The 21,774-nt window shown below is 38.4% G+C and overlaps 1 protein-coding gene across 1 annotated transcript; it reads left to right on the top strand.

Moving 5' to 3' along the window:
- Positions 1-1,691: 1,691 nt before the first annotated feature.
- Positions 1,692-20,245, top strand: hspa9 (heat shock protein 9). Its single transcript, XM_033973558.2, has 16 exons — positions 1,692-2,015; positions 5,424-5,482; positions 6,568-6,655; positions 9,358-9,539; positions 11,182-11,306; positions 11,396-11,469; positions 12,770-12,876; positions 12,953-13,115; positions 13,724-13,816; positions 14,494-14,703; positions 16,701-16,928; positions 17,336-17,558; positions 18,300-18,394; positions 18,669-18,761; positions 18,839-18,979; positions 19,214-20,245. The coding sequence occupies exons 1-16, from the start codon at positions 1,935-1,937 to the stop codon at positions 19,286-19,288; spliced, it is 2,037 nt and encodes a 678-aa protein (XP_033829449.1). The 5' UTR covers positions 1,692-1,934; the 3' UTR covers positions 19,289-20,245.
- Positions 20,246-21,774: the final 1,529 nt, after the last annotated feature.

Here is a 21,774-nt window from a genome sequence, read left to right as displayed (position 1 = left end):
GACTGCTCAGATAGGCTATTTGAGCAATTAATGCAGACTTTCTTTGGAGTTGACATTTGTTTACCTGAGGTAGATCCATTATGGCCGCATGAATCAATCAATGGAGCTGAATAGTGACAGCCTGCTCCGGTCAATTTTCCATTCATTTTCCCCACAGACTTCTTGAAAAATTCAAACATTAAGACTTCAAATCAAATCACTTCAGTCATTACATGGTTGTTTTAAGTCCAAAAAGCAAGTTTAAAATGCAATAGTCTGCAAAATGCTTTAAACATTTAGCAGTTTATAAAGAAAGATAAAGATTTTAAATAAAGTTATAGGTCAGATCTGTGGAGAAAGACATCCCAGCTTACAGTCTATCAGTCTACTGAACATGACCTAATATGTAAACTGTAAATGCAATAGTTGTTCCCCTTTTCATTAACCCACTTGGCATTGTATTTAGAGTTATTTGTGCACGTTTGAGTAATCTTTATGTGTCATTAGACTTATAATTTTCCAAAATAAAAATGAGCAGACTTGTGTCTTTTATTACGCCGTTTTAGATCAATATTGAGATTTAAAATTTCCAAAATAAAACATAATGATCCACAGGTGTTGTAGGTTATAACTATATGAGACAAAAGAACAACATGTCTTTGGTGCATTTTTGTCAAGGTATTTTTGAGCAATAAAAATAGAATGCAAGATTGGACTACTCTGGTGTATGGCTTTTTATCGCACGAATTGTTCCTTTTACATCGCATGGCAATGAAATCAACTTAGAAAACAAATAAAAGAAATATGCTGCGTCATGGTTGATGCAAGGACGTCCCAGTGCGAGCCGAGATATGGGTCACTGCTGCCTACTAGTGGTACAAGTAACTCACAAATGAAAATGGTAAAACCTTATACCTACCTAAAGCGCTCAACGTGTTTTACATCAAGGAACCACTGAAACATTCACACACACACATTCAGACACTAATGTATACAAATAGTGGAGGCAAGGCAAGTTAAGTGTCTTGCCCAAGGACAAAACGGCAATGGAATTGCACCATCAACTTGTGGGTCAGTGGATATGACTGCTCTACCAGTAATATTTAAATTGAAAGTGGGACTTGAACCACCAATCTTTGGATCAGAGGACGGCCACTCTAGTTAAATGTAAATCATTATAATTACTGGCTAGAAATGTACTCGATTAAAAGTACAACTAATCTATTCAAAGAAATGCAATTCAATTACAGCAACGACTATCTGTAAACTAATTAGTTACTTTCCATCCCTGCTTTTACATAACATTTGCTCTGTAGTTAACAAAATGTATCATATTTTCAACTTTAAATGTATTATTATTATTATTATTATTATTATTATTATTATTATTATTATTATTATTATTATTATTATTATTATTATTATTATTATTATTATATATTTTCAACTTTTTCGTTTTCACCTTTTTTTTTCCTGTTACATCATGACCTTCACTTGCCCACCGCGTACACGTACCCGTTAACCTGCGTGTTCAAAAATATACAAAAAACAGCTTCCTTTTTCTAATTTTCTTCTGGCATAATATCAAATTTATGATCTAACTCCATAAACATATTCAAACTTAATCATAATGTACTCCTTATGATATTAAATTCAGTTAAAGTGTGTGATTTGAACCGGGCAGTGCTTTGGTCAGCTTTCCTGGGGTCCTCGAGCGGTGCGTGGTGCAACATGTGTGTAGATAATTCCAGAAGCGCAGTGTCTTTTCCATCTGCAGCCCCAAAGACGAGCTCTCAAATCACGAACTGTGACACCCCACCAGCAACACTCTCAGCTTTCAGCCCGCTTTCCTGCACCTCTCTGGGACACCGTCGCTGCCCGACCTCCTCGCATTTCAACGTTGTTTTTTCCCCACGTAAATTTTTCCACGTTTAGTTCCTGCCTGATCTGTCACCATGCTGAGCGCAGCCAGGAGTATGTCAAGGACTCTCCCCACGGTCAACTCCGTCCGAAGCGTGTCCTCCCTCATCAAGAAGGTTAGTACTCGTCTTTCCGGTGTCGGTTTGATCGTTTCACAGCAGCGAAATTGTGTTCTTATATTCATATCTTACCGGGTAGGTTAGCTTAGCATGTGCCCTGTTAGCCAAGGCCACCGGTTACGTGATTGCTGCCGTCACCTCGTGTACATTACAAAGCGACCTTATAATTTCAAAAAGTACTTTAATAAACCAAAAGCAAACATTTGATCGGACATGTAATGTCAGTTTGAAAAATTGTAAGATTAACCACCTTATTCCGTAAAATAGTTAAAAGTGCTCACTATTCAAACAAGGATAAACCTATTCCTATTTAAAATCCTAGAGTCTCTGACATTAAGGCTGGTTACTGATAGCTATACCTTTTGAATCAAGTTGTATTGGTCATGATAGATGCTCGCTATGCAAACTACTAGGTCAACTAAAGTATTGACATATATCTATGGTAGATATGTGGTCTGTTCATTGTTAGCTGTTTGCATTTTTCATTTGTTTGAGTTTGGGATGAAGTAGTGGTCGTCAATGACCTTCAGTCCGTGTCCCCGCCCCCTCATGCTGCAATGTTGCACATGTGGATCAGTTAAATTGAACATGAGACTGAGGCCAGAGCCAACAGAACAAATGGGTGGATTCATCTTGTTTTGTTATAATTAGGTGTAAGTTTCATGTCAGCTGATTGTATTTATCAATTGTACAATTATTTCTTTGGACCATCATCTCCTCTTCGGAGTTTTTTAGTTTTTTTTAATGTGAACTTTAATGTAAGAAAATACTGACTGAAGTGTTTTAAAACTTTTTGTGCTCATTATTTGTATAATGGATACTTTCATATGTTCTTGTCCAAAAAAATGTTGTCAACTGGGTAACTCCTTGGGTAATCCCTTTATAAAACTGCAATGGTTCACTCTAAAGTTACAAACTCAACATCACTATGAAGCCTTAGCCTTTTTGGAGAGATATTTGAAAAAAAGACTGCTCAAGTTTAACCTGGTTCTTTGAAAAGTTTTGAAGCTGGGTACACAGTAAAACAAACGTCAAGTGATAACACACACATATTTTCGTAGTATTACATTAGATTTTTAATTTTGCTAACAGGAATGGAGTGAGGTTAATAATAGTTCAATGTGGAGATACTCTGAATCCTGAATCATCCTAAAATGTTTCAAAATGTCAACTGCCTGTTCCCATAGACTCCATTATAAAATCAGCATTACTCAGTTGATAATTTTTCTTGCTTCATCCACATTGTGAAAGCCTTGTCATTAATGTTCAATAGACTATACATATCAAGAAACACACTTGGTAAAAAAAACCCAAAAAAAAAACAACATAATGCACCATTTATGAATAATTAGACATAGAAGTCAACTCAACTGTAACTATTAAAAATATGCCCACTTTTACAAAAAAAAAAAAAAAAAAAAATCTTTAAGTTTAAGATGGCAAAATAATTCTTTGTTCCCTTGGAGGTCTATGAAACTATACAATTACTATAATTATTTAAAATATATAACATCTTCAGTATACTTCTTCAAAATGCCTGTACAGCAACTCTACAGTTTTTAACCTGTCATGGGCACTTAATTATCAGATGAATAAATGGGCGAGACTACTCATTTTACTAAAACAGTTAAGATTATTATGTAAAAAAAAAAAAAAAAATTAAGTTTAAAATATTACGTTGGAATGAGAAATTGTGACATCACACTAGGGAATTCAATAACCGTTTTTTGCAACCATATTGTGCACTGGGGAAAGACTCATTTAAAATATGTGAAAATTATTATTTGACAAACATGAGTATAAGAATCACTTTTTATTTTATTGAAATACTATTTAAAGTACCACAAATGTGTTTCTTGCATGTAAATTGTGCCCAATGTTTGTATAAAATTCTCCCTAGAATGATGCCATCAGTATGTTTAGAACTCTCTACTTCCAACCTTTTCTTTGTAAATTGCATCTTCATTGGTGTAAATATAAACCATAGTTTTGCAACAGGTATTATCCCACCAAATTAAGTCAAAATCGGAGAATCATTAAAACCTATCATATGCACTAAAATTGTGTGTTAGACTGTGAGCATTCTGGTTTGGTGGTTTTAACGGGTCTTATTGATGGGTATGTTGTGTAGCTACATCTTTTTAACTTTATCACCCAATTAGAAAAAAAAAAAAAAAAGACCTGGCTGGTTGTTCTGCTCCATTTGTTTAACCCATAGTGACTTTTAAAACATGACTCATATGTTTTATACACCCTCCAGGTGAACTATTTACTATACCTAAATACATTTTTTAAATCATGATTTTAATTTAAATCATGCCCAGAATCCAGAATCACAGAACCAGTCTCCCTCCTGAGCTTTATAATGGCTGGACATTCCAAGGTGTTTATACTTGAAATTTCCAGATACTTGAAGGTGACGCATTCAAACAATTATACGTGTATAAACATCATGGTAATGTCCAGCCATCAAACCACACAGGATGAACATACTTTGGTGTGAAATGTGTATATCAACCCAAGAACAAAAGCAAAAGAACTTGTGAAGATGCTGGCTGAAGCTGGTAAGAGTGCGTCATTATCCACAATGGCCTTTCAGCTTGTGCCGGTGCTATACTTGTTTCACTTGGCCAGGAAGAAGCCATTACTCTAGAAACATGTCCTGTGATGTGATGAAATTAAAATTAAAATGTTTGGCCATAATGAGCATTGTTATGTTTGGAGGAAAAAGCGGGAAACTTGCAAGCCTGATAACACCATCCCAAATGTGAAATATGGTAGTGGCAGCATCATGCTGCAGGGGGGACTGATGCACTTCACAAAATGGATGGCATCATGAGGAAGGAACAAAGACCAAGAAACATACTTTCCAAACTAGTTACAAAGTGGCTTAAGGATAACAAGGCCGGTGTTTTGGAGTGGCCAACACAAAGTACTGATCTCAATCCTATTGAAAATTTATGGGCAGACCAGAAAAGGCACGGCGGCCTACAAACCTGGCCGAAATTGTGACCCATTGCTAACGACAGAACTGGCATTGTGAGACGCTTGTGGAAGGATATCCAAAGCATTTGACCCAAGTCATACAGTTTGCCGGCAATTGTTCCAAGTACTAATGAAATGAATGTAAATATCTGAATTTGAAGAAAGTAATGAAGAAAAAAAAAATATATATATATAAATAAAAAAAAATTTAAATATTTTTTTTCCATCTCATTATGCTGGCATTTAGCAAATGGTAATCATTTTGGTAATCCTAATTTCCCTAAAACAGGAAAAGTTTAGTCTGATTTCATGTAAGACAATGAGAAAAGTGTATGTGGCTTTGTATGTAAATTTCTGGTTTGCACAGCAAATGATATTTGCTCATGAGCCATACTTTGACCATGTCATGTTGTGTTCCAGGCCTGTTGGAGCGGCTTCCATCCAGATGCTTCCAGAGTTCTGTCCAGAAGAGACTATGCGTGAGTATCCTGAGCTGTTAAAAACATAACTTGACTCATATGATTTTATTAAAGTTATAAGGACAATACAAACTGACCAACACTCAGAGTGCTGTCTATCTTAGTAGTTGATAAGCCAGGGATTATTAAAATAACAATGATTGGGATTTATAGCACTTCAAGACACCCAAAGCACTTTACAATACATTATTCAGTCATTCCACAATCAGTGGTTGTAAGCTACTAGTGTAGCCACAGTTGCCCTTGGGCAGACTGGCAGATGGAGCAAATGGCGCCGATTGGCAGCCTTGGTTTTCAGGTCACTAATCTGCTCCATCTGTCTGTCTAAGCACCAATTACACACAACACATTTATACATGGGTGCCTAAGAGCCTATGGTGGATGAAGCATTCAGTTTAAGTAGTAACTTTTTACCTCTGCATTTGCATTTTGTGTATTTATTTTCGTTTGCTCAAAGCTGAAGCTCGAACCTTTTAGTCACAATGCTCAAATCATATGAAAAGTGTACTTTCTAGTCCAGTTCATTTTTGAACAGGACTGAAAAGTAAAACATACCTACTCTCAAATGTAGTAAAGTAAAAAGAACCCACTGTAAAAGTAAAAATAACCCACTGTAAAATCAACTTTAGTAGTACAGATGCCTAAAATTCATAAAATACTTTACTACTTGCACTTTGTTACCTTCCACCACTGCCAAGGACACAACAATAAGCACTGGTCTCGATTGAGGAATGAATCCACCAACCTTCAGTTTTATGAATGTGCGGCAATGGCTCTGGTTAAAGCATTCAGTTATTATTTTAACCACATTAATGTATGACATAACTTTCAAAAAGTGTTTTTCCAGAGCCATTTAATTGTGCTATAGTATATATACTAAATTCTGCAGTTCCTTTACCTCCCACAAATGGCATACATTGCTATAGTTCTTCAACACCACAAGAACTGTCAATTATAACAGACTTTCTTTAAAAAAAATCATAGGAATTTAAGAATAATTTTAGTTTGGTGCCCTCAAACAATATACCGCAGGATTGTTTGTTTACATGCATAATGAATGACCCCTGTGCTGTTGTGTGTTGCAGGTCAGAGGCCATCCGAGGGTCAGTCATTGGCATTGACCTGGGCACCACCAACTCTTGTGTGGCTGTCATGGAGGGCAAACAGGCCAAGGTCAGTAATGCTAATGTTATCACAGCCTTGTGTGCTGCCAGAATAAAGCTGTCATTAAACTGTGCTTTGCTGCAGAATGTGGGGGGGGCTAATGCTAATGATTACGCATGATGCACATTTGACCCACAATTAAGTTAATAGCAGAATAAACCACGCTTACTGATCAGGAACAGCATCTAGTCCATCAAAACATAAGGTCCCTCTACTCCTCAGTCCACCATGAGATCTTCACTCGGTTCCACGAACCGCTCCGGGTCCGAGATGCCTCTAGTTTAACTTGTACAAACATCCACAGTGTCCTCGGTCGCGTACTTCCTTTGTTTTGTCCGTTTCGTCATGTTTAAAACGCAAAACTGCTGCGTAAAATTACGCAATACGCGCGCATAATTTTACGCGCGGACCTTTATATCCAGTCTCGTGTTTTTACGCGGAGAAGTGACGGAACAGATTTCACTTTCCTGCAGCAGATTGGACATGGAGGCTCTAACTTCCTTTGTGGACATAATTTCTTGACTGGATTATATTCTCTGGACCTTTACGGAACGAATGAGACCAACTTTGTGTGAATATGTTGATGTTTGACAGAACCAGAGCGCTCAATGGTAAGTGAAGTCCAGATTCACATTTCTGACTTCTCTGTAAAAACGGCTTTCCTGTCAGCACTGTGGTGATTCGAGGTGTAAATGGTTTACATATTCAGAAAGATGAATGCTGTAGCTTTCATTTGATGTGTAGATTGTTTGTGTGGGTGACGCAGAAATACACGTACATTGCTGTAAAGTTGTAACGTGTAACGCGGGCGGGCCGTCGGAACGCTAAGTGGTTAAGTTGTCGGTGCTCAAGTGATGGAAATGTAACCGAGAGAATCCGGTCATTTTTCAAAATAAAAGATTTTTCAAAATAAACGATTGTTCAGACTCAGATAATAAATACAACAGAAATAATTAATTATTTCTTGGACGGCCCACGGCCTGCTACCCATTGATCCACGGACCGGTACCTGGGGACCACTGTTATAGAATGAAACCAAATACTGTACTGTAAATAAAAAAATTATAGCTTTTAGAAATATTGTAACAAATTTAATTTTAATGATCATCCTACGAGGTTGGACACATAAATTATTAATAGTGACTTGTGCGTATTTCACAGTTCCTCTGACTGCACCTCTTCATCCTCGTGCTGCTCCGCTGTAGTTTTTTTTCACTGAAGGCCTTGGTGCAGGTGTCCTTTTCCGAGTGAAGAACGTAGTTATGGGTAGTTGTTGGCCTGGGCTCCGTGTCATCCTGCTCCTCGCCACCATGAATGTCATTGCAGTCAGCAAAGGTTTCATAAAGCGTTTTAGCTTTTGTGTGGATGATGTTGGTATCCAGCTTAATGTTCTTTTTCCTGCAGTCACTGATCCTCAAAGCTAATGGTCTTGTTGCAGGGAGTTACAACCCTTTTTGCATCCTTGTTAAAACTTATTGCTGCTGTCGTCCTTTTGTTATATTCCTCCTTCTTTATGTGACGAACTAAAGATTAATTTATTCCCTGATGGCTCTCTACAGCTGTGTAATTTCTACCTTCCTTCAGCATGTCCAGAAGTCCAACTTTTTCTGCGATGGTTAGCATCTTACTTAACCTTTTGGGCACGAGTGCAGGTGCCTCTGTCAGTGCAGAACTTTTCATCGACATTGTGGGTTTTGTCGGAGAGAAAATTTGCAAACATACAGCACTTCAGAGTCACACTGCTAATATCGAACATTTATGTAAATATGGCAAGCTGAACACAGTCTGTATTGTACAGGAGACACGGCATGTCCCTTAGCCAATCAGGACGCAGAACACATTGCGTGTTCATACACTGTAAAAAAAAAAAAAATCAGAGACAGCGAAAGGTGAACCACGTTATAACGAGGGACCACTGTACATCAAAATTGGGACTAGACAAAGACTAAACCAGGACTTGAACAGGACCAAACCAGATCTATGTGAATGCATTTAAAGAAATGTCACCATAACTAGACAAATAAGGCTAAATTAGGACTAGAACTGCAATTATGAAAAGAGCTAATGGGACAACCAGTTTGTTGTGGCATGGATAGGCCAGTTATGTTGTCTTTGTCTTCAATAGTATATCGTACTTCAAAATTTGACCCTTAAGCAGAATTGGCTCCCCAAAAAATATTGTAAATGTACAACATGGTTAAAAAACACGGACTGCAATAAATTAATAGCAGAAGGAAACATTTAATTATTTTGTCTATAATGAGGCATAACAGTAATTTATTTGACCTTCTAAAACTTGTATTTTAATAACTTAATATTGACTCCCAGAAACTATGGTTCCATTTATCATCTACTGAGCGATAAGTCGATATAGCTTCATTAACAGTATCCAGGTCTAGGCCTGTCACGATAATTATTATAACAATTTGAATGCCATTTCCTTGACCCAGAATGGCAGAATGCAGGGTTTAATTATAAATGGATGGATCCTTGAATGTATTTTAATTGTTGGCTAACCTACCCGGGGACTGCAGATGGAAATTAGCTTTAGCTAAATCTTGTGTAAAGCATGTCTTCTTTTATAAGATGTGTTTGCACATGGTCCCTTAAAAACAACAATAAACTAAACTAATTAATCATGTGGGGATCCAGCACAATTTTCAGATACCAGTATCTGATAAGTCTATTCCTAAAATGGTGTTTGAATGCAGGTGCTGGAGAACGCAGAGGGCGCGCGCACCACCCCATCCGTGGTGGCCTTCACTGCAGAGGGGGAGCGTCTGGTGGGCATGCCCGCCAAGCGCCAGGCAGTCACCAACCCCCAGAACACACTGTACGCCACCAAGAGGCTGATCGGCCGCAGATTCGATGACCCTGAGGTGCAGAAGGACCTGTGAGTAAAGCCCAGGGCTTTTTTTAGCATATGAACATGTATTGATAATTTGCAGTCACATCATGCTGGGGGGGTTCTGCATGTATGTCTATGGCAGAATGTTACTATGGTGATATAATGCACACACAGTTTTAACATAGTCTGAATTGCCCTTTATGGTCATTGTTTTAAAACAAAGCTCATGCAGAGTAATGCCTTCAGTTGTCATCAACATTCCCTGGTGGAGATGCTATCAGCTGTCAAGTATCAACAATACAATTCATTTAACATCCTCAAAACCAAAAACTACTTCACATTATTCTTCAGAAAGGGCTGTACCTGATTTTTACAGTCTTTAAAACAACGGTTTGCAGTGGTCCAAAGTTATCCATCACTTAAGTTACGCATTCTATGCATCCTAATATTCTTCAATGTGCTTTTCACAAATTCCAGAGACCAGTGATGAATGTAACTAGAATGTTGATGGTGCATTTCCTAATTATCGGATAATAAAGTGCTTTATAATTGGATCCACACAGGGGCAAGACAAATTTTGCTCAAATACATGGAAATAAATTGGTTGCAGGGCCTTTAGTCACATTTTTTGGGGAAAAACAATGCTTGTTACAGAATAAAAACGATATTTGCTTACAACCTCACAGTTGTTCCCATTCATAGGACTGTGGTGGTCCCCGTGCTCTAAAAACAAGTTGAGAAAATTTTTGTGCTGCTACTAACCTATTAAGTGACTATTCTGTTGAACAAAAGGTGTTTTATTGATCCCGATGGACATTTTAATTTAGCTGCAGCAGCATTCTGCGCTTCTCTGTTGCCTCGGGACAATTTAAGGAGAGGAACAGCCAAGTATCCTTTCTTGGTGCAGTCCAGGTATCACTGTGGAGTCCAGGTAGAGTCAGGGGGACTTTGGACCCACAACAGGAAAGGCTTGTTTCAGTTGGTGATGAAACGGTTCACTCTTTTGAAGTGTTTTCTCTGGAAGGTGTTCTGCCACATTTGCTGCCACAATTGGTCTAAAAATCCTGTAGCATCTCAACATCTCTGTATGTGCATAGCTAGCTCCTTAGCTAGATTTATTTCATGGTCTATATGGATATGGGTAAAACATATTGCTCATTTCACAAAATCCAACCATCCCTTATGTCTGTCCCTTCAACTGCACGTGCTCCACATCTTAGTTAAAATGTCAAAAAACAAAAGTCAAAAAATTGCTCAATGTGTCAGTCAAGTAGCCACCAGAGCCAAACACTCCGTTACAAAGGACTGTTACATGTTAGCAATAGTACTGTAACGTTGGCGTACATACAAATGTTAACTACACATCAAGCAGCGTGTTTCTTAGCACAAAACTAAATTTACCTTTACTTAAGGTACACAGAATATTACAATTGTGCTTATGTACCACTTCAAACATACCTTGTGGTAACTGTTTGCTGTTTTTATTTTGTTTTATTTATGTCAAGCTAAGGCAGAAAAGTTGATCCTTAACAGAATCAACATAAAGTTAATTTACAATGACGGTTATGAGCAATGGAAAAATAAAAATTTCTATATCAAAATGTAATCACAGAGCATATATACCATACCAGTTACCACATACCACATATATGAATCTAATTGCATATCTTTTGTTTTTGCTGAACAGAAAAAATGTGCCATACAAAATCGTGCGTGCGTCCAATGGGGATGCCTGGGTGGAGGCTCACGGAAAGATGTATTCCCCCAGTCAGGCTGGGGCCTTTGTACTTATAAAGATGAAGGAAACGGCAGGTATGAAATAAGATCATTTACATTTGGATATGGTCTCATTTTGTCTGGTTTAGGTGTGAGTTGTAATATGTGTGTATGTTTTGCAACAGAAAGCTACCTTGGCACTAGCGTGAAGAACGCAGTCATCACTGTGCCCGCCTACTTCAATGACTCCCAGAGACAGGTAATTTAATGTCAACATAATACTGAAATGTGATCGTATACAGTGTTTCCCATTAATACAGGACACTGTAGTGCCCCCCTATGGTCTAAAATTCTTCCTCATAGTCAAAAAAAAGAACCTGAATTCTATTGGCATAAGAAAATTTGAGTTTGTTGCTCACTGTATTATCACAAATTCATAAAAAAATAAAAAAAAGACTACTTATAGACTAATATAGGTGATTAAGTGACATTTATACTCAAGATTATTCAAATAAAAATATTTGTGCCACCATAATTTTAACCAAATCTATGTTAAACACTGATTATAGTTTATACAAAGTAATACTATGACTGTGGTGGTGCTCTGACTGATGAACAATGATTTTTCTTTGTTGCTGTAATACCGGTACTAGTACTGCAATAATGACTTGCATGGAAAGCCTTTCCTTTGCCTAACACTTGTGGTCAAGCTGTGTCGAGAAGAAAAAAACAAACAAACGTTAAAACATAAAATGTACAAACTTCTCCAGTTTCTTGCATGTTGAGTTGAACAGACAACACAGCGGTTCATCTACTCACACAAAACTGTCCAGCAGCTAATTGTTGTAATATAAAATGTATTGGTCTGGCATTATTTGACCGCTTAACTACATTTGTAAGACAAAACATTTGTAAGACACAGATCAAAAATTGCTGTTCAAATTGGGCATGGGCCAATATGGATTTATTTGAGCTGATACTGATATCCGATATTTGGCCTGCTGCTGTGGCCAACAAATACATTTTTTAAGGTAGCCCAAATATTGGTTAACTGGAATATATAATAATGACATGTTTGTACAGATCTAAACTACAACGTTGTACATTTACACAAACATGTTATGAAATGTCTTGTATTAGTATGTAAGTTCATACTTCAGTCTGTTTGCCAATGTTTTTAAACTGAACTTTGAACAGAATCCTACTGTTGAACATAAATCTCAGTGAGTTGTGGATGGGTGTCACTGACAATATATTAAAGACTTTACAAATGAAATGAATACTTCAGAGGAAACTTCTGTTTTTCTCAGTGCTGATGCTAATTTTGAGGCGTAATAAATTTTAAAACGCCACCACAAATTAAAATCAAATCTACATATGAAAAGAATTTGGGTGTCTTTACTTAAATTTGAATAGGTTGTGTATTGGTTGTTGTTTTAGTTAAAATTGGCATTGCTTTGATACAAACTGATCTAGTCAGCGCAACACTGTGCAGAGCCTATTTATCTGAAACAAGGGGCTGGACAGCTTGTTTATATTCCTCCGTGTCTTTATTTCAGGCAACCAAAGATGCAGGTCAGATTGCTGGTCTGAATGTCCTCCGCGTCATCAATGAGCCCACTGCCGCTGCTCTGGCCTACGGACTGGACAAGACCCAGGACAAGATGTGAGCTCTCAGAACAAGTACAGGACCATGTATAACCCTAACCTGCTTTTAAATTGAACGTGTCTCTCTGTTGTAGTATCGCTGTATATGATCTGGGCGGGGGCACGTTTGATATCTCCATCCTGGAGATCCAGAAGGGCGTGTTTGAGGTCAAGTCCACAAACGGAGACACATTCCTAGGAGGAGAGGACTTTGACCAGCACCTGCTCCGCCATATCGTCAAGGAGTTTAAGAGAGAGGTACACTACACTGCAAGAGTTTAGCTGGAGATTTTACTTGTGACCGCAATTAGAGATGAGTAAAATTTTTGGCTACACTAGACACCTCTGCTACCCAAGTAAGAGGGTAATGTTACTTTAAAATATTAAGTAGAAGTACAAAGCAGCGGTCGAGAAAAATGACTAAAGCATTAGTCAAAAATATTTTAAAAGCATTTGGGAAAACTAAAAGAAAACTAGTAAGCATAACTGTCAAAGTGTGCCGTTTTTATTTTGTGCTATCCTTTAAATAATGCACAAAATCTGTCATTTTCAATGATTTGTCCTTTCAATTATAATAATAATAATATTATTAAAGTGTGCCGTTTGCATTACAATTCATGTTAATATAATTGAAAGGACAAGTCATTGAAAATGACAGATTTTGTGCATTATTTAAAGGATAGACACAAAAATAAGAACTCAAATCGTATCTGAAGAAGCGGTGAAAGAAACACAAATATTTATTAGGGTTGTTCCGTTACTGGTATTGCCGATACAAATACTCGAAAAATGTGCAGTATCACAGCTTTTGTTTCTCACCCCATTGTAATTATACGGTATACCAACATGATTTTGCTGTTGGGCAGACGGGGGTGGACCTGCTGAAGGACAACATGGCTCTGCAGAGGGTCCGAGAGGCTGCAGAGAAGGCAAAGTGTGAGCTGTCCTCCTCCCTCCAGGTAAGACGACAGAACACCGATCTGTGGAAGGTCAGATGGTGACCATTCCACTGTCACAGTGACCTATGGAAATATATCTGTTTAGAATTTTCTCTGAAGAGACACTGAGCTGCAGTCCTGCATTAGCTTGTGGCATAAAAAAGTCTGAGATGGAGACTGGTTCATTTAACGCACGGGAAAAGCAGTTTTTAGTGCAAACTGGACTGATGAACTTCTGAACTCTACATTGTGTCCCTACAGAGCACAGAGGGGTGTGGGCTCTAGTTTCAAGTCAGCAAATTTCATGCCTTCTGTTGGCTTCTCTGCAAACAGCTACTCTGTAGTAGGTGTGCTGTTATAATGCCAATATTATTCCCCACCTCTACCTAAACTAATCTGTCACAGAAAGAAAAAATGGAATTAGGCATTTAAATAAATCAGTTGTGTTGTTGTTGCTTTGTCTTGCAGCTCTGCACATTTAAAAAAGTACCCAGGAATTTGATTTATGAATGGTAAAATGGATAGTAAAACAAAGATGCATCGATGCACAGGCTTGTGAGCCTCAGAATCATCTCTTTGAATAGTGAGACAGCCATAGAGTCTCACCTCTACACTACACTCTAATCATTTCCATACATTTCTAGTGCTTGTACAAACTCTTTTTAGAGTGCCTTCATGATGAGTTTTCCTGTTTTCAGACTGACATAAACCTGCCATACCTGACCATGGACGCATCTGGACCCAAGCATCTGAACATGAAGATGACCCGGGCCCAGTTCGAGAGCATTGTGGCAGACCTGATCCGGCGCACCGTGGCCCCATGTCAGAAGGCCATGCAGGATGCTGAAGTGTCCAAGGGAGACATCGGAGAGGTGCTGCTGGTCGGAGGCATGTCCAGGATGCCCAAGGTAAATGCATCATGATAGAGGTCTGCATTAGGGAGACTGTATAGGGCTGCAACTCATTAAGTGCGGGTCTCTTGTCCACTCCCAAGTCCCAAGTCTGGGTTCCAAGTGGAGTCACCAGCCATTGCTCCTTTGACTCTGTCAGGTAAACTCCTGGACTTAGGACTTGTAATTCAAGTACTGAACTTAAAACCTAAACATTTGTAACTTTAACAAGGACCAACTGTAAACACATTAATCTCCTAAAGAATCGGCACTTTACACCAGATTCAATTAAAACTAGTTTCCATCTGCAGTCCCTGGACAGGTTAACAAGTGATTAAAATACATTCAAATATCCACATTTACAATCAAACCATGTATTCACCCATTCTATCATTTAATCACATCACTCTCCACATTTCCACATTCATCTGTAAATTGCTCAAATACAATGTAATGTAGGGACATTTCTGACAATTTACCACATGCAAGTGGTAAATGAGTGTTGTTGTTGTGTCTGGGAGCTTATTCTATTCTTTGATGCCCTTATATGAAAAGGCTGGCTGTGCGAAGTCCGAGTCTTAGTTTAGGGAGCCTTCAGTCATTGGGTGTTTCAGAACCCGAGGATCCTAGCAATTGGGAAACTCTTTGGAGAGATTCACATCATCAGAGCACCGCCAAATAGTGTTGCAATTCCCCAGAAGGCCTTTGTCCTTTGCTTTAACTCCATTTGACTCATTTACCAAGGATACATGTGTGTTTAGCAAAAAATTATAGAAGATCTTAGAAGATCTCAAAGGAAAGAGAGACAGTACTCAATAATAACAAAAGCAGAAGCAGCAGGATGTGGTGCTCATGTACCATGTATTGTGACAAGTATACAAAAAAAGTGTGTGCAAAATTTACCAAGTACACTGTAAATATTGCACTTACAAACTGAATAGTTTGATAAGCTCTGCTTAAGAGTTCCACCATTCAATACTTTCCGCTGTAATAATCCACACCATGTCCCATAACATTGAATCCTGTGGATCCTTGGCCACCTCGGAAAGCTTGACATTGCCGGCAGTGCACTGCAACTTAAATTTGGCAGTTGTTGGTAAAAAAGTTGGTAAAAAATTTAAGCAGTAAAATGCATTTTAATCAAATAAAATTCATCAAGTAAATATTTAGCTATATTAGCCATGTTACTGCAGGTAACGCCATTATCAGATCGAATTAATTCAAATTTGGACAATTGCAGCAAATGAACGAAGGGGATTGTGGATAAAATAATCATCTCAAGTTGTTTATTTAATGATCAGCATCAACAGGTTGTTCAGTTGACCTTCATTATTCAGAAATGTCTTCATGTGTTAACATGCATTAAAACAGTGTCAATACTTTTCATTTGTAGAGACATTGATGTTTATTAACATTTTTATCGAGTTTTATCGTATTTGATTAGGTCATGTGACACGGTGCACTCATTCCCTCTAAAGCCTGTTTCACATGTGATTCAGGTAGAGTGAACAGGCCACTTGGCTTTGTTTCAGATGAGCCAACTCTTGAGGAGAGTTACAAAGTGGTCTTTGTGTGTTTCTCAGTTTCCAGGATTCTTCCTCCATTTTCAGTTATGGACCTTGATGTTCTGGTGGGCTGCTCAGAGCAACGCTTCTATGTTTCTACGAATCCTAGAAGACTGCCAGAGGTGTTCATTCAGTACTTTCAGCACTGCTCTGTGATAGTCAGTAGCAGAGAGTTGTTGCTATTGTGACAAATCTAATCATAAAACTTGCACCACCTTGGCCCCTGACATGGAGTAGGCTTGTCAGCTGCCTGTTATTTTGTTTCAGTATGAATACCATTCCCACTATCAATTTCAAACTGAAATGAGTTTGTGTCTTATTTTTATTTAAACAAATTTTGTCTTTTTGAATGGACTAAAATCCATATGGGACCATCTCTAATCACTACCATATCATACAGTGATTGAACCTTCTGATCGCATGTAACCCCCTCTCCCTGATCCCCCTCAGGTCCAGCAGACAGTCCAGGACCTGTTCGGCCGAGCCCCCAGTAAGTCTGTGAACCCCGACGAGGCAGTGGCCATCGGTGCGGCCATCCAGGGCGGGGTGCTGGCCGGGGACGTGACAGACGTGCTGCTGCTGGACGTCACCCCTCTGTCCCTGGGCATCGAGACTCTGGGAGGGGTCTTCACCAAGCTCATCAACCGCAACACCACCATCCCCACCAAGAAGAGCCAGGTACCACACACAATCTGAACTCCAGGGTTAGCAGGTTTTTCTTGTAAAAATGTTCTTATTTTACAACAGTTGTTTTTTGGGGGGGTTTTTTTGTGTTTTTTTGTTTTACCAAAAAAAAAAAAAAAATCATTTGACTGAAATTAAAGTAAGATTAGTTGAGATTAAAGTAAGTCCACTTTAAAAAAAAAAAAAATTATATATATATATATATTAAAAAAAAAAAAAAAAAAGTGGACTTGCTCCAATACAGATAAGCATAAGCAGCTCTTGAGATTAAAGTAAGACAAGATTTACTCACACACGGGGAAAAATCATGAACAGGACCTTTTTTATAGAAGGGGGGGAATGATGCTCATTTTGCACATGGGACAATAAAATCTCAAAAGTCCTCTTGTTTTGTTTGTTAGGTTTTCTCAACGGCAGCGGACGGCCAGACACAGGTGGAGATTAAGGTGTGCCAAGGTGAGAGGGAGATGGCTGCAGACAACAAGGTCCTGGGACAGTTCACCCTGGTGGGCATCCCCCCCGCTCCCCGAGGAGTACCCCAGATCGAGGTCACCTTTGACATCGACGCCAACGGCATCGTGCATGTGTCTGCTAAAGACAAAGGCACGGGCCGCGAGCAGCAGAGTGAGTCCAATACTGATATGAAACTGTAAAGAGAATCATCTATTTCAGGAGTTATTATGAAACTTGTCTGCTTGTGGAGATGCTATTGCTTTGTCTAGAATTTATTAAATTATACTAGGATTATCACAAGTTAAAACATTATATGAATTGATGCTTAATTGAGTATCTAGTTTTGATACTAGTTTTAGTAGTATGAATAAAAAATTAAAAAAATCCCAGATGGGACAACATTTGATCTTTCTTGAACATTGTTGGAAAAATCTTGAACCAAACATATGATAAAACCATTGTGATTAAATTATATATGTATATATTTTTTAATTATCATTGTGGTATCAAACTCTGTGTTGAGGCTATTCCTCAGTATCAAAATCGAGCTTGAAATTTTAGTACCTAAATTATACCAGTTTATATTCCTCAAAAATGCTGGGAAAAAACATGCATTCTTAATGTGAGGGGGCTCACCATTCCACAGATCTGACCTGTAACTTGCTCTAGTGGTGTTACCTGCTTGCCTTCACTTAAGTAAATTTAATGCCATACTGTGCTTCACCTAGAATGTTATAATCAATTCTCCATGTTGACAAGCAGGTAACGGACCCTCCTCCAGAAAAGTTGTGTAGTCCACCTTTTAATAATTTACCCTGAAGCTTCAGAGTAGCCCTTCACTGTTCTGAAGTGTTTTGAGATGAGCGATCCTGCACTTGAGTTTCTGGCTAATGGGTGATCTTTTGTGTGCAGTTGTGATCCAGTCTTCTGGAGGTCTGAGCAAAGACGATATTGAGAACATGATCAAGAACGCTGAAAAGTATGCCGAGGAGGACCGCAGGAGGAAGGTGACAGACCCATATATTTCAAGTCTGGTTCATTTCACCCAAAATTCAATCACACTTAGTCAGGTTTGGAACCTTAGTGGATTTTTCAAGTCGCAGAATAAATAACCAGCATCTTAAGTAAAACCTATAGGTCGGAAGGTTCCATTTGGCCTGTGGTCCATTGGCTTTAACCCATGTGTTAGTGTGTAGCTACAGTATTAATGGTTTTGGGTTTTTTTGTTGTTGTTTTTTTTGATAATCTACAAAACTGATCTGTGAGTTGTGCTATGTGCAGGACCGAGTGGAGGCAGTAAACATGGCCGAGGGTATCGTTCATGACACAGAATCCAAGATGGAGGAGTTCAAAGATCAGCTCCCTGCAGATGAGGTACACATCTGAACACTGACATCATTGTTTGTTTAGTTCAGGTCCAAGTAAAGCTTGTGTTCTGCTGCGGTCCACAGTGCACCAAGCTGAAGGAGGAGATCACCAAAGTGCGAGACCTTCTGACCAACAAAGACTCAGAGACCGGAGAGAACATCAAACAGGCAGCAACTAACCTGCAGCAGGCCTCACTCAAACTCTTCGAGATGGCCTACAAGAAGGTCTGCACACAAGCACACTTTTACAATTACTGATGGCCAGGACACATCAGCTTGTTTACACAATGATTAAGCCATACTGTGGAACATTCAATTTAGGAGGTTGCAAAATCTCTACTAAAAGATACTTAGTTTACTTGAAGTACCATATAGTAGAATTTAAAAGGAAACATTTTTTTCTTTGGTCTCTTGGCATTGAATTGACTCGCTCTGACTTTGTACATTTATGTCCTGCAGATGGCAGCAGAGCGCGACAGCAGCAGCGGCTCCTCCAGCTCGACAGAAGGAGAGAAGAAGGAAGGCCAGCAGTAACCTTTGCACTTTGGCTGTTTCCATGACAACAGGACTCTGGGCTCGGGGTTTGGCGTGGGGGGCATAGTCATCATAATACAAAAGACTGAGCAAATCCCATTTGTGCTCTGGCGTTTGTCATATGCTCTAATTTAAATGTTCATTTTTACATTCTACCACACAGTCATGTTGTCTCATAATGTACATTATATTTTTTTTGGTATTTTCTGCAATAGCTCATTCAGACATTGCTTACTGGGGTGGGTGATTCACAATTCTGATGCAAAAATGCTTCCTGAGATTCAATGCTTTGTTTTCAGTCTAGTTCTGCACTCGGACACTTTCCAAGCCCACTCCTCCTATTGGTCAACCTCTGTTATGTGTTGAGTGAGTGGGTTTGGCCAGTCTAAAAGAAGTATGAAGAAACTGCTTTAATAACTTGTCAAAGGCAGTATAGAGCCAAAGGTTCACAGATGGGGATATAATCCATAACCTTGCTCTATAAAATTGTGGAAAATCTTTTGCGATATCGCCCACTCCAACCTGGCTCCAAGAGAAAGTGCCCAAAGCAATTTGTTTGATGTAAAAGCTCAAATAATTACAAAAAATGTAAATTAAAGTTAATTTTAGAGTTTGGGCTAAGAGAAACTGCCGGTATTGGAATTGCACAAGACCTATTCACATACTTTAGTTCATTTCAAGCAAAGTTGTCAGCTTTTTGTAATTTATTTTGTTATTTCAAAAAAAAAAAAAAAATCCTTGAAATAAGAAAAATGCATTTTAAAACAAGTGAAAAGAATTTACAATAACTTTAATGTTACTATAACTACAAAATTCTGAATTCAAGTAATTTAAACACTGTAACTGTAACTGTCTCGATGACCTGTTCAGTCTTCTGCCTATGTTCTGATCAGAAATGAAAGCATATAATGTACAAACTGTATAGTAGTGTTGCATAATAAGGATTCCCTGGACACAGTGGAGGTTCAGGTTCTTGTGGTTAGGCTGCGGAGGATCTGAGCGGACTATTTGAGTTTCATCGTAAACTTGAGATGGGGTATTAATTTTCAATGTGATTATATTCTGAAATGGTCACAAGAACCGTTTGCTGTCTTTTCTAATAAAATGTGAAATGCCATAGACTGGTATCTTTGAATCCTTGATGTGTATTTTTTTATAATGAGGAAAGATAAGGGAATATTTGGGTTTAACAAGTTTTATTATAGTGAAAATAAATAAAATCCATAAGTGAAGATGTCTGTGTGCCATCATAAAAATCCATGTGCACAAAGAATGAGGTCAGCTGACTACCTGAATACACCGAATGACCAAAAAATCCATTGATGGAATACATCAATGGATTTTTTAATTCCCTGATGGCATGGGCATATTCCAAGATGACATTGCCAGGTTTCATCAGGCTCAAATTGTGAAAGAGTGGTTCAGGGAGCATGAGACATCATTTTCACATATGGATTGGCCACCACAGAGTCCAGACCTTAACTCCATTGAGAATCTTTGGGATGTGCTGGAGAAGGCTTTGCACAGCGGTCAGACTCTACCATCATCAATGCAAGATCTTGGTGAAAAATTAATGCAACAGTGGATGGAAATAAATCTTGTGACATCGCAGAAGCTTATCGATACAACGCCATAGTGAATGCAAGCCGTAATCGAAGCTAAAGGCGGTCCAGTGAAACATTAGAGTGTGTTAGAGTGTGTGACCTTTTTTTTGATAGTGACTTTTTTTGGCCAGGCAGTTTTTTCATGTTTTTCATTCTGCTCTTCATTGCATTTTTTTTTTAAACCATATTGTACATTTGAAATAGTTTTTGGGGGATAATTCTACTTTACGGTCATTTGTCAGTGGCATAAATTTGTTTAAGTATTGTCGTTTATCATCTCTATTTTCTTACTAATTCATACAGCAAAATCTGTTATTGTAACATGCCTACATACTCCCAGATAGAGGCAAGAGGCATTCCCCCTTGATCATTTCTATTTGTGACTAGACACAAGAACTTAACTGTACTAAGGGTAAAAAAAAAATTTAAAAAAATCACCATTTCAACAATATTAATTTCAGCTGTGTCTATCTGTATTAAATATTATTGGTATATAGAATGTTGTGATCTGTCAGCTGAAATGACAGATCACAAAAATGACAGAAAGCCTTGGTAATTGTACCCTTTTTTTTTCTGATAATAAAATCTGGTCCATTAACTTGAAAACAGCAGATTTTCAGCTGCTTGCCTCATATAATGTTGACATTTCAGTTAAGCAAGCAGGAGACTTTCATTTATGTTTTAAATTTTGAAAAATGGCTTTGCTGTGGGCAGGGATAGGTGGAAAAGGTAAGGTACTTTATTGTCCCCCAGGGAAATGCATTCGCTACATTTGACCCATCCTTCAATGTCACTGGGGTGTCTCATCAGGAGCAGTGAGCACTGCAGAGCAATGCTTGGAGACTCAACCCCAGATCTTGAGTAGGTCTTGGTTAAGATCAC

Source organism: Periophthalmus magnuspinnatus, chromosome 10 (genome assembly GCF_009829125.3).
Source record: "Periophthalmus magnuspinnatus isolate fPerMag1 chromosome 10, fPerMag1.2.pri, whole genome shotgun sequence".
In the NCBI taxonomy this organism is placed as follows: Eukaryota; Metazoa; Chordata; class Actinopteri; order Gobiiformes; family Gobiidae; genus Periophthalmus; species Periophthalmus magnuspinnatus.
Note: the sequence above shows the minus strand (reverse complement) of the source record. Positions and strands in the feature narration are given on the sequence as shown.